This window comes from Periophthalmus magnuspinnatus, chromosome 11 (assembly GCF_009829125.3).
Source record: "Periophthalmus magnuspinnatus isolate fPerMag1 chromosome 11, fPerMag1.2.pri, whole genome shotgun sequence".
Taxonomy (NCBI): Eukaryota; Metazoa; Chordata; class Actinopteri; order Gobiiformes; family Gobiidae; genus Periophthalmus; species Periophthalmus magnuspinnatus.
This window is the reverse complement of record NC_047136.2, coordinates 19,023,512-19,037,620: the sequence shown is the minus strand read 5'-3', so window position 1 is coordinate 19,037,620 and position 14,109 is coordinate 19,023,512. Positions and strand designations below refer to the sequence as shown.

General features: G+C 38.6%; 1 protein-coding gene across 3 annotated transcripts in view; it reads left to right on the top strand.

Annotated features, from left to right (window-relative positions):
• tbc1d5 (TBC1 domain family, member 5) overlaps positions 1-14,109 on the top strand; it is a 33,881-nt gene that overhangs the window by 2,689 nt on the left and 17,083 nt on the right. For all 3 annotated transcript variants that reach the window (XM_033975300.2, XM_055225391.1, XM_055225392.1), the window contains exons 2-9: positions 6,412-6,458; positions 7,020-7,139; positions 10,173-10,233; positions 10,640-10,748; positions 11,273-11,362; positions 13,101-13,175; positions 13,481-13,548; positions 13,635-13,737. In XM_033975300.2, coding sequence (XP_033831191.1) covers positions 7,043-7,139; positions 10,173-10,233; positions 10,640-10,748; positions 11,273-11,362; positions 13,101-13,175; positions 13,481-13,548; positions 13,635-13,737 — 603 coding nt within the window. In that variant the 5' untranslated portion in view covers positions 6,412-6,458; positions 7,020-7,042. The remainder of the gene's footprint in view (positions 1-6,411; positions 6,459-7,019; positions 7,140-10,172; positions 10,234-10,639; positions 10,749-11,272; positions 11,363-13,100; positions 13,176-13,480; positions 13,549-13,634; positions 13,738-14,109) is intronic.

The window sequence follows — 14,109 nt, the reverse complement described above, 5'->3', positions numbered from 1 at the left end:
TGGACAAATTGGCGGTGGAGCAGAGCCGAATGCTTCAATTTGTTTACATATGTTAAGTAGCTATGTGCTTCGGCCAGGCTTCTCGTCTTTTTATAGGCCTCAAACATGAATAACAGGATGACAAAACGCTGCCTTTAGAGAGCTGCTGTGTGTGGAGGAGTTTCAGAGTTTATTTTACAGTATTATAACTAATTATTAGGCTATTTTCAAGCAGGCCTCTTAGAATAATTTTATTTAACTTTTACTGTACTAATTAGTTATAAAGTCACAGCCTTTGTGTAACTAAATCATGAAAAAATAAGAACGTTATCAGGATGAGATGGGATTAGTAATGGGAATTGCAATTATTAAAAACCGGATCAGGAGCCAAAAAACTGGACGGGGACATTCCCTGTATAACCTACATCTTATTTGGCAAAGTATGTAATGTATGCAATTAAAGTGATTACATCATCTAAAATGTCCTGAAAAGTCCTGGAAAATAATTTTAAGCAAACTGTGGGCCCTATGCTGAGCAGTCCATGGGTGGTGCAGCCTCCTTCTCTCTCCCTCTCTCTCTTTCTCTCTCTCTCTGGGAGCATGTGACTAGCCTTGCAGGCTCTGGGCCCCGGCTGTCGGCTCCAGTACAGACATGTGAGTTTGTTTAGCTCGGCTTGCACTCCCACTCTCCCTTACTTTGATACGTCTTAAGTTTGTTCTTATAGATCAGATTAGGGCTTGACTGATAAATCGATTTGCAAATGAAATCGTCAGTTTTTGGAATCTTGCAGGTGATTGGCTATCGGCCAAAGTTTCTCAGATGTTTAGATTAGGTCTAACTGGCCCCATTCAGCCACAAACACATTTTTACCAACTTTAGCTCTGCTAATATGACATGTCATAGCTCATCGTAAAACCCAGAATCCAGTTTGTTTGCTTGTCAATCCAAACATATATTTTTGATTGCTACGCAAAAGTCGGCTATCAATTAAAGTGGGATTATAACTGAGAACTCTTTGAGTGTCCCTGATTTGCTTTGAGAGTTGAGCTCAGCCTGGTCGGAAGAGGAAGTGTTGATGAGGAACTGCAGATTGTGTGTGTCAGCCGTGGACGTGAGCCGTGGAGGTGGGACGTGGACGTGAGCCGTGGACGTGAGCCGTGGACGTGAGCCGTGGACGTGAGCCGTGGACGTGAGCCGTGGACGTGAGCCGTGGACGTGAGCCGTGGACGTGAGCCATGTGCAGTGCCCCGGGGCCTCAGACTCTCTCAAACAGAGCTCATACTAGAGTGAGAGAGCACAGATGGAGCCAGTGTTATTGTGGGCCTGATTTATTGATGCCTTTCATTAGTCATGTGATTATTCTGTGCTGAATTATTGAGGCGTCTCCAGGTGCTGCACAGTGAATTATGCACACGCTCATTTGGTTTGGTTTTGACGAGAGATACATGTGAGCCTGGCCTTGTACTCAACTAAAGAGGGTTTTCTTTTTCACATTAGTCCATTAGTCAAACTATAATTTTGACTGTAGACTCTCCATAAATTCATGCCTGATCAGAAGGCGCTGTGCCTGATTTTTACAGTTTAAAATTAACTAGTTTGGTTGTTCATGATTTTTTAAATGGTTTGCAGTGGTACAAAGTTATTCCTCACTTACCTTATGCATTTAGAGCATCCTAATTATTCACCGCAATGAATTTCTAAGCGCTTTTCACAACTCTCAGATACCAGAGTTGAGTTTTGCCATGACAGGAACGATGACAACAACTAGCATGCTAACATGCACTTCATGGTACTCTGACAATAGAGTTCTTCAATTTGTTTCTTCCAGGTTTGCCATCTGATTGTAAACAATGAACATGATACAATTTCCTCTTTTTTAGCAATAACACCTCTCACGTTAAAACAAGACTGCAGTTGTTTAAAGCTAACAAGGTCATAAGCCTCGATCTGTGGTTATAACAGTAACAGAAAGTGTACGGGGGAGGTTGACGTAAAAAGCTAGGCCAGGCTAACATAGCATAGTAATCCCATTTTATGATAGATTATTACTACATTATTTACGTAGTTGATACAATTTGTGATTAAACATATGTTTTTGAAAGGAAACTGTATCTTGTTTGATGAATAAGGAACAAAAGCAAAGCTAGAAATTAGGTGAGAAGTTTTTGGTTGGACGTGGAAGTGACATCATCAGCCTTTAAGGATGTTTAATTGATTTTCAGCCTCGAGTGAGGACCATGTTTAAGTATCTTACCTAATACTGCTGACACTGGTGTGGCAATATGACCGAAACAACAGACTTGATCCACAGTTACATTTCCCAAAAAATAGCTGCTTTTACACCATACTTCATGACTTAATGATGTTTTCCTGAATTACAACAAATAAAAGTCAGCTACATATACCTACCTATAGTTGTCCCAATGCACAATGTGTCTTGATTTGAGGCGTATAAGGCAAATGAGAGCAGTATACATGCAATAATGTACAACTCATTATACTTTCTTAAAGGTCCTATATTACACAAAATTGACTCTTGTGAGCTTTTAGCCATTTTATAATGTTACCTCATCAAAAACATGCCAGGAGTTGTTTTGTTTTGTTCACACGTTTGAGTAACTCTTTATTATTAGTCTGTCTACATCTCCAAAGCTCAAAATGCTCTGTTCCACCTTATGATGTCATGAAGCTGTAGTTTTCAGGTTAATAGCTCCTTTTACCTTTTGTTAGTAGAGTTTGGCAATTCCAGAGTTGAAATTATCCAAATGATTCTAGTGAAGATGTATTAGGTTTAAAAACAGTTTGTCTCTTCCTTGATTACCATGTGACATCACAAGGTGGATCAGAGTGTTTTCAATGTGAGAGAAGAAGCTTAAATATGCAAATGAATTAAACAAAACTGAAATGAAACAACTTCGGGCATGTTTTTGAAGAGGAAACATTTAATTTTAAATAGCAGAAAATAGCATAATATAGTATATAGAGTATATAAAGTAGAATTTATAGAGCTCATTATCTTATCTATAAATGACACAATAGTTGAAGAAAAATATGCTGCTGGAAAAAAAATCTAAAATCATATTCTTTTAAATATAATAATTATATAATTTAAATATAAAGGGATGGGCCAATACAATATCCAATGTTCGGCCTGCTTCTGTAGCTGATAATGATATTTAGTTTTTAAAATCCATAGCAAGGCCCACAAATGTATCATAAGTTGAAGTAAACATCACAAATTAACTTTTCACTTTTGTAAAAAATAAATAAAAAGTATTAGATATAAAATAATTTGTTACATATTTGTGCCAACATACAGCTATATAACACTGTTAACATTTTTACCCAAGAGTCTGTTCCAAAAGGACATACACAGAATGGAGCAGCAGAAAAAAACATCAAAACATCTGTATTGATATCGGCCGATACTGGACCCGATATATTCCCCATCCCAAAGGAGTTGCATTTTGCAGCACAAGACTTACTGCTTCCTTTCTGCTGTTCACCTTCAATAGTTCACCAGTTCAAATATTTCATAAATTTTATTAGTATATTCTTTTAAATAATTAATGGCAGAAAGATACATTGTTCATGTTTCATATTTTTGATCATTTTTCTTTAATAGCATAAAATATTTACATTTACATTAATTAATTAACCTCTAGTGTATTTAAAGAACTTGTATTATGTAAAATTTCCTTTTTTTGAGCTTTTAACCATGTTTTACTGTTGTCCCCTCATTAAAAACATACCTGGAGTTGTATCGTTTCATTCACACTTCACACTTTCTTTAATCCGGTTAACCAGAGTCATCTTCTCTGGGTGCTCAAAAAATCAGTTTGTATTTTGCCAGATTTTTTGCATCACAGGTAAAACTCCAGACTTCTCCTGTGCAGCTTTTAAGTCCACGAACCATCACTGGACTCATTCTGCGGTCAGATTGTGTCCACTACAAAAGCTTGGCGCCATTGGCATAGCATGGCTCTATTAGCACAGCATTCACATGGGATTTGTTTACTTTCTCATTCTTCATTTCCGTTGCGAACAACAGAGGGAGCTCCAACACCTAAATGCTTAATTGGAAACTGAGGTGAAGTTTAAAGTGTTGTCACAATGCTTTAATTTCTATACTACACCGATTTTGATACCATGATGATAATAAAAGACACAATTTATACAATACAATGTGATTTTCCAGATTAAATCATAGTACTTTCTTTTATATTACCATGTGCCTTTATATCAGTGTAATCCCACAGTCGTCGTGGTAGGTTCCACAGTGGTTCATGGGTGTATACTAGTCTATGTGTTTTATACTGATACAGTGCAAAATCAGTTTAAAGCTTTTCAGAAAAGGTTCATTTCTGTCTTGTGAATGTGACTTTTTTGGTATCGATATTTGCTCAAATGAGTATCTAGTTTCAGTAGTACTTTTTGTATTGATTAGTATCTGTTATCCGATACTTTTGAGGACTCTAAAAAACACAAGAAATCACCATATATTCTTTAGGTAGTGTAATATGTTTTTTTCAGTCACAAACAGGAGGGCAGCATTAGCCTCTGAGCCAAACAGCTGTTCGAATGAAAATAAGCCCATACATTATGCATTTATAATCAGCACACACAGGGCTGAGTTATGACACACGGCTCCTCTAGTGGTTAATAGGTTTAAGAAATGCGCGCTTGTTATTGTTGTTCATTATTAAACAATAGAAGTACTGTAGAATGCATGAAGAAATATATACAAATGGAACAATCTCCAGTCCCATATAAATCAGAGGAACAATGAGAAATTTGTATTAAAAGTTCTATTAAAAGTATTGAGTCCACAACTGCCCCCATTGTTCTAATCTTGAAGCATACAGAAGCACAATTGGGCATGTGCAGGAATTACTAATAATATAACCACGGATCATTAAGGATGGTATGAAATATTAATTAATGCTATCATTCTGTGCTAACAGCCTCATTAGCATTAGCATGAGTAGTATGTTGAATACATCTCATAGAGGAGCAGGGATCAGGCAGAACTGCTCACAAGTACTGATTTGTGTTTCACTGCACAATCTTAAAGGTGATGTATGGTTGTGTATTGTGGGGTTTGGGTGAGCGTTTCACATCTTCACTTTGAGATAACATGTATTATTACAACTTTAAAAAAAAGAAGAAATATCGGTCTCAGCAGATTTAGTGGTGAGAGATAGATTTTTCATGTTGACTGTGTTTATTGCACTGAAAAACATGTATTCTTATGTGTGAGAGTTTGCATCTCCACAAACCTGACTCTTACGTGTCACTTCCTGCTTGTTTCCATGGAAATTTTGTAGATTTGACCTGGAGAGTGTGACCAGCCCTTGAGGTCTGTCTCAGGAGATGTTAAAGAATGTAATTGTAATTGGTGTAACATCTTCGTCAAAGTAACACTTTGATTGGTCTTGCTTGGCAAATCCAGAATGATATCTCTCTGTATTTTTTATACCAGAGGATATTAGTCTGGTTCCCATGCCCTCTGGACGAGTGCGTTTGGCCAGGCTTGCGTAACAATCAGATAATTTATTTTTTTTCAGTGACATATGTGAAACGGAGCTCATTGGTCACCTATGATTTACAAATAAAATAAAATTTATCTCACCTCAGATTAACAGAGTTTAGTACTTCACCCATTGATTCTGCAGAAATCCGCAATGTTTTTCAGCCCCATGATATTTTTTTCCTTTATTTGTTCCAATACATACAGTCCATGCTTGTCTCTGATTGGCTAATCCATCTGGCAATCGCATCCATTTGAAAACAGGGCGATTCACCGGTGACAGACTCACATCTTTGTAAAGTATTGAAGATGTGTCTATTCTGGATCCCAGACAATGACTGCCCATGACTTTCGAACAAATTCTGGCCCTCCTCCATGTCTTCCTACTGGGTACAATACTACTCTTAAAGTCCACGTAACTGGAGCAATGTATTTTTGAGCTCAATATTTATCATGTACACAAATTCTTTGAAATAATGGGGAGAAATTTGTTATACCAGTTGTAACACGATACAATTTGAGCTGTAGCTTGAAAGTGACTTCTATGGCTAATTAATATTTCATTCTGTTATTTATATGATCCAGCTCAGGCATTTTAATGAGACTGAGTCTATTTAAAAATTGGTTCACTCGGATTATCCTGCTTTATTGTTAGTGTGTCAGTGACATAGAATTTGTTTCGATATGATCTTTTATTGTTATATTTCTCTTTAGCAATACATCATGTTATCGTGACAGGCCTAGTCTAAACCAGGACTAAATCTGGCATTTGGAAGTCAGGTTCAAAACAGGACCAGCCAGGACAAGTGTGAACATTCCCTGTCTCTCTCAAGAGTTAAGTGTGTAGTGTAAAGTCCTGCTGAAGGTGCTGTGTTTAATAATGTTCCTCTGTTTCACACAGAATCAGCTCTTTATCTGAGTGTTGGCTGGAGTCACAAGGCTGTCACAGTAAGTCCTGCTGTTGCACCACAAACCATGAGCTTAATATTGTACGCAAGTAAGAGTAATGTTACTTCAGAGTACCATTAGAAGTACAAAGTATGCTCCAAGACATTACTCAACTAAAAGTAAAAAACTATTTGGGAAAAGTAGTTCTCAAGTAAATGTAACATAAAGGGTAACTGTCTGGATGTAGCATAACTGATTTGTAATTTGAAGAACAGAACTAATTAATGCACCGAAGAATAGACACAAAAATGAGAAACTAAATCATATCTGAAGGAGCGGTGCAAGAAACCCAAATGTTCAGATCATTTCATATTGTCGACATAAAGCTTTTGTCACTTGTAGACTTACCGGTACTCACTTTCTCACGGTGGGAAGGATAACCAAAACTTTTTCTTAAATATGAGTACTGTTATGTCAATAAACAATATTATCTAAGTAAGAGTAAAAGTATGTGGCTGGAAAAGTACTCTGAAAAGTACAGTTTCTTTACAAAGTTACTCAACTAAAGTGTTACCCTCTTCTGCTGATAACTGTCTCTGGATTTGTGTGTTTGTGTGTTAGGTGCGGGTGGGTGGGTGGCAGTCATGCAGCACCCAAACTTCGAGACGCGTCATCCTTTGCAGTCGGAGGAGCAGGAGACAGGCTTCGACCCCCTCCACAACTTTAACAAGAACCGCAGCCGTATGTTCAAACACTTTGAAGTACACATATGCTAAGCTGGGGGATACTAAAACTTAAATGTTGTATTTATTATCCGAGTCTGAACAATAATTTATTTTGAAAAATCTTTTATTTTGAAAAATGACCGGATTCTCTCGGTTACATTTCCGTCACTTGAGCGCCGACAACTTAACCCACAAATTAGCAAAATGAGTAAAAAACAGACGTCTTTGGAAAGTTTCTTTTCGAAGGGGAAAAGGCCCAGTGAAGAGACAGAAAAAGAGTCAACTTCCAAGTAAAAGGAAGCTTTTAACAGACAATACCAGGAGTTCTACTTGAACTATGGATTTATCGCGACAGGTGATTCCCACAGACCAAGCCCGCTCTGCATAATATGCGGCGACCAGCTCTGTAATGAGGCAATGAAGCCTTCAAAACTGCTCCGCCCCCCAATTTTCCGTAATATAGGACCTTTAATTGTTCTTATATATTGTAAGCCTCTGACATGAAAATCCAATGACTATAGTAATCAGATAACCCAATAATTAGATGATAACCGGTGTGTGTTTTACAGCACAAACTGATCATCAAAAACACCTGGGGACATGTGTCATTAACTGTTTTATTTGGAAGACAAAATACAGTGAATTTTAACCTAACTCTTTCAATATTCCACATTTTCTCTTCTTGTCTTTGCCACATTGATTTGATTTGATTTCCCATCATTTTCCTCATCCAAACCTACACAGGTGTGAACAATCGGAGAGAAATCAATTACTCACATCAGATGAAGCTGTTTACATGGCATTTCAATAATCTAACTCCAATTCCAGAAATCAAATCATGATCAGGTTTCTGCAGTGTATGTAAACGTAGTTAGTGATGATCAGCATAACAAACAAGCAACAAACATTAAGTCACATTTTTACACTGTGCTAATGCAACTTAAAGTGAAAGTAATCTAAGTATTCAGCCAAGTTACTTTACAAAACTCAGACCAGATAAGTGCCATTTGAAAAAAAAAATGGGGAAGGCTTACAATTTACTCTTTGTCTGTCAGTGTTTTCAGCCAAATCTACTTTAATGCAGTAACCGTATTATCCCATCTCTTCTTGAGCAGATACCCTTAACTATACTGTTACTAACGATATATGTAGAAATGGTATCAAAAAGAAACCTGACACCTAATTCTTGCTTGTTTCCATAGAAATGTTGTTCCTTTGGCTCTATGCTTATATAGTAGGGCCATCTATCTCAATGAAGAATGTTAAATATACATGTTAAAACCAAACATTTAAACACTGCCTGACCAAAAAAAAGTCGCCACCAAAAAAAAGGTCACACACACTAATATTTTGTTGGAGCGCCTTTTAGCTTTGATTATGGCATGTATTCACTGCGGCATTGTTTCGATTTCGCTTCTGCAGTGCCACAAGATTTATTTCCATCCATTAATTTTTCACCAAGATCTTGCATTGATGATGGTCGAGTCTGACGCTGCACAAAGCTTCTCCAGCACATCCCAAAGATTCTCAATGGGGCTAAGGTCTGGACTCTGTGGTGGACAATCCATGTGTGAAAATGATGTCTCATGCTCCTGAACCACTCTTTCACAATTTGAGCCTATGCCATCAGGGAAGAAAAAAAACATTGATGGAATAACCTGGTCATTCAGTATATTCAGGTGTCAGCTGGACCTCATTCTTTGAGCACAGACTGTTGCTGAACCTAAACCTGACCAACTGCAGGAGGCTCGTACCTATTTGCTTAGTTAAATCCAGGTGGCCACTTTTTTTTTGGCCAGGCAGTGTATTTCCATGGAATAATTTTCATGGACTTTTTCCGCTCTATTTGCGTTTGTTAGATGAATCCACTTTAGTATATACACCAGTCTATACACCAGTTTGGACACACTTTTTCATTTATTTTTTTCTTCTTTATTTCCAAGATGATTTACATTGTAGATTCTTACTGAAGGCATCAAAACAATGAATGACAAATGGAATGTAGTAAGAAAAAAACAAACACAATAAAGCAAAGTTAAAAAAAAAAGCCTTTGCCATTTGTTTTGAAGCCTGGTTTGCACTTTTGGTAATTCTTGACCCCTGAGACGTCATCATAAAGCTCAGTGAGAGAAGACCAAGGGTTTGCAGCGCTGTCAACAAAGCAAAGGGTGGACAGAAGAAGAAAAATTAAATAATAATAATATGTGTCCAAACTTGTGTATAGTATAATAAGATTGTTGTCTTCATTTGATTTAAGAACATTGTGGAATAGCAATAAGGCTCTACATTGTTTTTATTTCCATCATTTGTGTCCAGGTTTTTAAAAATTCCCTTGTAGTTTGTAGTTGTCTGTGTCACATAGGTGAGTGTAGCATCCCCAGGCGCAGTGGTGTTGTTTTGGATGCATACTCATATACAGGGGAGGAGATGTAGTAAAGGCATGAATATTCAACCTGCCTCTCCCTGTGGACTCATCTCTCTGAGCTAATGCAGACAGACAGCTCTGAGCCGCACATCCACGTGCACTGCAGACAATTTAAACACTTTACCAACACTTTATCAACAAATGAAACCCACCTTACATCATTAGACCACAGATAAGGCCTTAACTGGATACACAGTGGTACATGGGCTTAGAATAGTCTGGGGAAATCATGTGTGCCACTTCGGTAATAGTTCCGATATCTGTAATTACAGCAGTGTTTGCCATAGATTTTGTTGAGACTATGTTGGCACAAATGGGTTTTTTTTCTATTTGAATCATTTTGTCTATGTTTAATCTTTTAGGAAGTCATTTTTGACCAGTGTAGTCTCTTATAAGTTTATGATAATGCAATGAGGAACAAAGTCTAATGTTGTTGTGCCAATATATTGTCCAGGTCATCTTTAAAAGTGACCCCCATAGCCTAGACTATGGGCGGCCGTCATGCTCTTCATTATTAGGAAACACTGACTAGACTATGTGTGGTAGACTGTGTGTGCTTTCGAGTGTGCCTGCATGTATGCTGTGTCGCCCTCTTGTGGTCTCATGTGGGATCTTCTCTTTCAGGAGGAGGGAGTCTGGAGAGTAGTTCACAGCCCCCGCCTCAGTCCACCTTCCAGTCATACAGGTGAGAGTTTGATTATTAACAACAACACTGCCAAAAATAACATGAAAGAAAGTAATTGACTTAAAGCCACAGTATATAACTTTTAAGCCAAAAATTAGGCTACATTTTTGTATTGCATTGAAAAACGTGCTTCTAAACTGTGAGTGGGCTTGCATCTCCGCAAACCTGACTATTGTCTTACCTGGAGGAGGACCATCTCTGGTTGTTCCTTTGGCTACAGTATGGCATAAAACATATCTGTTTCCATGGAGAATGTTCCGAAGTATGGTTTTAACTTTGAATCATGCAGGTGACGTGCCACCTCCAGAATGTTACACACTGTACCTTTTAGACTGGCTCTATATTTAAGTATGGCTAACATATTATAAAAGAGATTACATTTAACTCTCTCTTCTCTCATGTGCAGGAAGGAGTGGGACGAGCTTTTCGTTCACAGTAATTACCTGGCCCGGATCAGACAGACGGGCATCACCGGGCAACTGAGGGGCAGCCGCTTCAGGAGCGTATGCTGGAAGGTCAGTTGAGTCATGGAGCACACTCATCCTCCTCTGCAGCTCTCCTCAATTCTCCCCACACTCTTTCTCCTTTCTCCTCCTCTTCATCTCTGTCTCTTCTCTTCCTCTCTCCTCCCCCTTTTCAGCTCTCCTGTCTTCTCCCCCTTCTCCTCTTCTGCTCTCTTCTCCTCTCTCCCCCTCATCAGGTCTCTCCTCCTCCGCTTCCTCTCTCCTCTTCCTCTTCGAGTCTCCCCCTTCTCTCTTCCTCCTCCTTTCTTCTCCTCCCCTTTTCCTCCTCTCTCAACCTCCTTCAGCTCTGTCTCTCTTCCAGTTTGGTTCTCTGTCTCTCCTCCTCTTCCTCTCTCTTCCTCCTCTTCATCTTTCTGCTTCTGCTCCTCCTCTTCAGCTCTCTCCTCCTCTTCAGCTTTCTCTTTCTCTTCCTCTCCATCTCTCTGTTCCTCCTCTTCAGCTCTCTCCTCTCTACTCTTCCTCCAGTTCTTCATCTCTTGTTGATACAGACTGTCTCTTTACTGTTGTCTTCACAGTTGTATTTGGAGGCACTTCCAGAGGACAAGAGTCAGTGGATCAACAAAACCAAGGAACTACGAGGGCAGTATGAGAAGATTAAAGAGACGGTACTTTGTTCAATGTGTTACACAAGTGGACTGGATTAGTATTCAGTTATCTGCATACTCAGACTGTGGTTTCACTATTGTTTGACAAAAAAGTACTCTTAAGCCCCATTCACACATGCAAGCTTATCCAGGAATTTACCTGCATTTTGCCAAAATAGTATCATGTGTGAACAAAGCCAGACATGATTTCCCTGCATTTTTTATCTGGCACCTTCACAGCTAAATTATTGGGAATGTGCAGGGAAGGTTTATGTGTGAATAAACCTAGAAAATTGCCAGTACCACTGCTTGGTTTCCGTGCTTACGAGCTTGGTTTCTTGGTTATGGTTCCATTCTCATTCTATTTAAAGTGATAGTATGTAACTTTCTGGAGGAGGAAGCCAACTGCATGATCTCAAATAAGAGTCAGGTTTGTGGAGATGCAAGCATGCTCACAGTAAGGCAAGGCAAGTTTATTTGTATAGCACAATTTGTGCACAAAGTAATTCAAAATTTTTACAGAATAAAAAAGACAATAAAATCACAATACAACAAATCAAAACATAATCATAAATAATTATCATAAAATGAACATTAAAACAGAAGAGTGCATAATCAAAACCTTTCAGTCGTATGCACAGCTAAACAGAACAGTTTTGAGCTTGGATTTAAACATTGTCAAAGTAGAGGCTTGTCTCATGCAGCTAAAACCTGGAACAATCTTCCTGAAGAGATGAAACATGTTTAGTCCTGACTCTGGGCACCAGCAGGAGGCCGGCCCCTGAAGTCCTCAGAGTGTGAGATGGTTCATGTGGCTCTAACATGTCAGAGATGTACTTTGGTGCTGGTTCATGGAGAGATTTGTACACAAGCAGAGCTGCTTTAAAGTCTTTTCTCTGAGCCACAGGACACATGTGTGAAGTACTTCCTGGTCCCGAGGAGCAGTGTTCTGGATGTACTGCAGTTGTCTTAACCTACTAGAGACAAATACATGGATAAGTCTAAGTCTGGTTTTAAGGGCACGTGCTTTTCTGATTTTTCATTTTGGGTGTTTTTATTGATCTGACAAACATGCTTTTATTGTAGTCTATTTCTGGGCAAAAAAGTTACATACTGTGTGTTGCTATGTGAAGAAGGGCAGAGAGTCAAATGCAGGCCAAATTGGACCCATTATTTATAGCTTGTAACCATGTTATAGTTGTTTCCCCCTTTCCTTTACTCTCTCAAGGTTATATTTGGAGTGATATGCGCATGTTTCAAGACGCAATATTGCCAATCAACTCCCATTTTCAATGTCTCCAGCACACGGCCACTTTTCTGTGCTTACTCCAATCTCCAATTTTATTTTCTTAATCACATGCAGCAGCATCACTTAGACATATTTGTACAAATGCATAAGGAGGCGCCAACAGCATCTCTTTGTTATGATAATATTTGCAACGATGTCAGCTCTCATTGGGCACTGCATTTTTCTAAAGTCAAAGTCAGTTGACTTGTTTCTTTTATTAAGTTGTTTTCAATAAATATTGCGATTTAAAATGTTCTAATTATAACATAATGATCTATGGGTGTCATAGATTATAACTATAGAACAGACACAAGCACAACTTCTTTAAGTGTGAACAGAGCAAACACAGCAATGTTCTGGGATTGGGACATGTGCAATTTACTGGGTACTATGTGTGAATGGGGCTTTAGACTAATAGGCATGCTCAACAGCTTTGTTTTATTGATGTGCATTTGTCTTTGTTGTCCTCAGCACATCACTAACCCTCGTAAAGCTGCGGGCCAGCAGGACCTGGTGGTCAACAACCCTCTGTCCCAGGATGAAGGGGTCAGTCTGCATTACATCACGAGGGATGGGACTAGAAATGATCATATCATTCAATGTGATCAAATAGCAGACAAGAAACGTTTGAACAACTGAACCAAATGAAAAAGCAAAACAATCATCACTGCCAAACCGAAAGAACCAGAAACACTGCATCTGTGCTGCTCGGTTGAGAATCATTGATCAATGATAATCCTAACACAAAATTTCCATTTTGGCCTATCAGTGATTTCATCTTAAATTCATTAAATTGCAAAAACACAACAGGATCCTCAACATCTAATGTTCTTATATGTGCTTGTGTCCAGAGCTTGTGGAACAAGTTCTTCCAGGACAAAGAGCTGAAGGGCATGATCAAACAGGATGTGCTCAGAACGTGAGTATATGTCACATGTTCTCATGAGAGTTCCTCATATACAGTACTTTTGTTCTGTGTAATGACGACCTGTTTGTGATTTGCAGGTTCCCGGAGATCAGATATTTCCAGGATGAGGACGTGAGGACCAAACTGACAGACATCCTGTTCTGTTATGCCCGAGAGAACGAACAACTGCTTTATAAACAAGTATACAGCCCACCACTCAGAAAAGAGCTTTCACCACTATTAACACGTTAGCCTCATAGTACACACACTGATCCTGTTGTGGTAACGCTTTGAAGGGGAACAAAGGGAGGAGGGACTCAGAGTGTCAAAAACATAAGTGAAACTTATTAACCATGTTAATACATTGGTTTTCAAAACAATAAAAGGTAACAAGGTGATCTAAATATGTGAGTTTGTAGCAATTAATACCCCATAGAAGTAAAATATAAATAAAATGATTGTAGTATCAGAATCAGTATCAAGTCTGTATTATTGAAAATGAAGTCTGATGTTAGTATCGTGGCAGCACTTCTTGATTATGTATGTGTGCTGGTGTAATAATGCTTGGGCTAA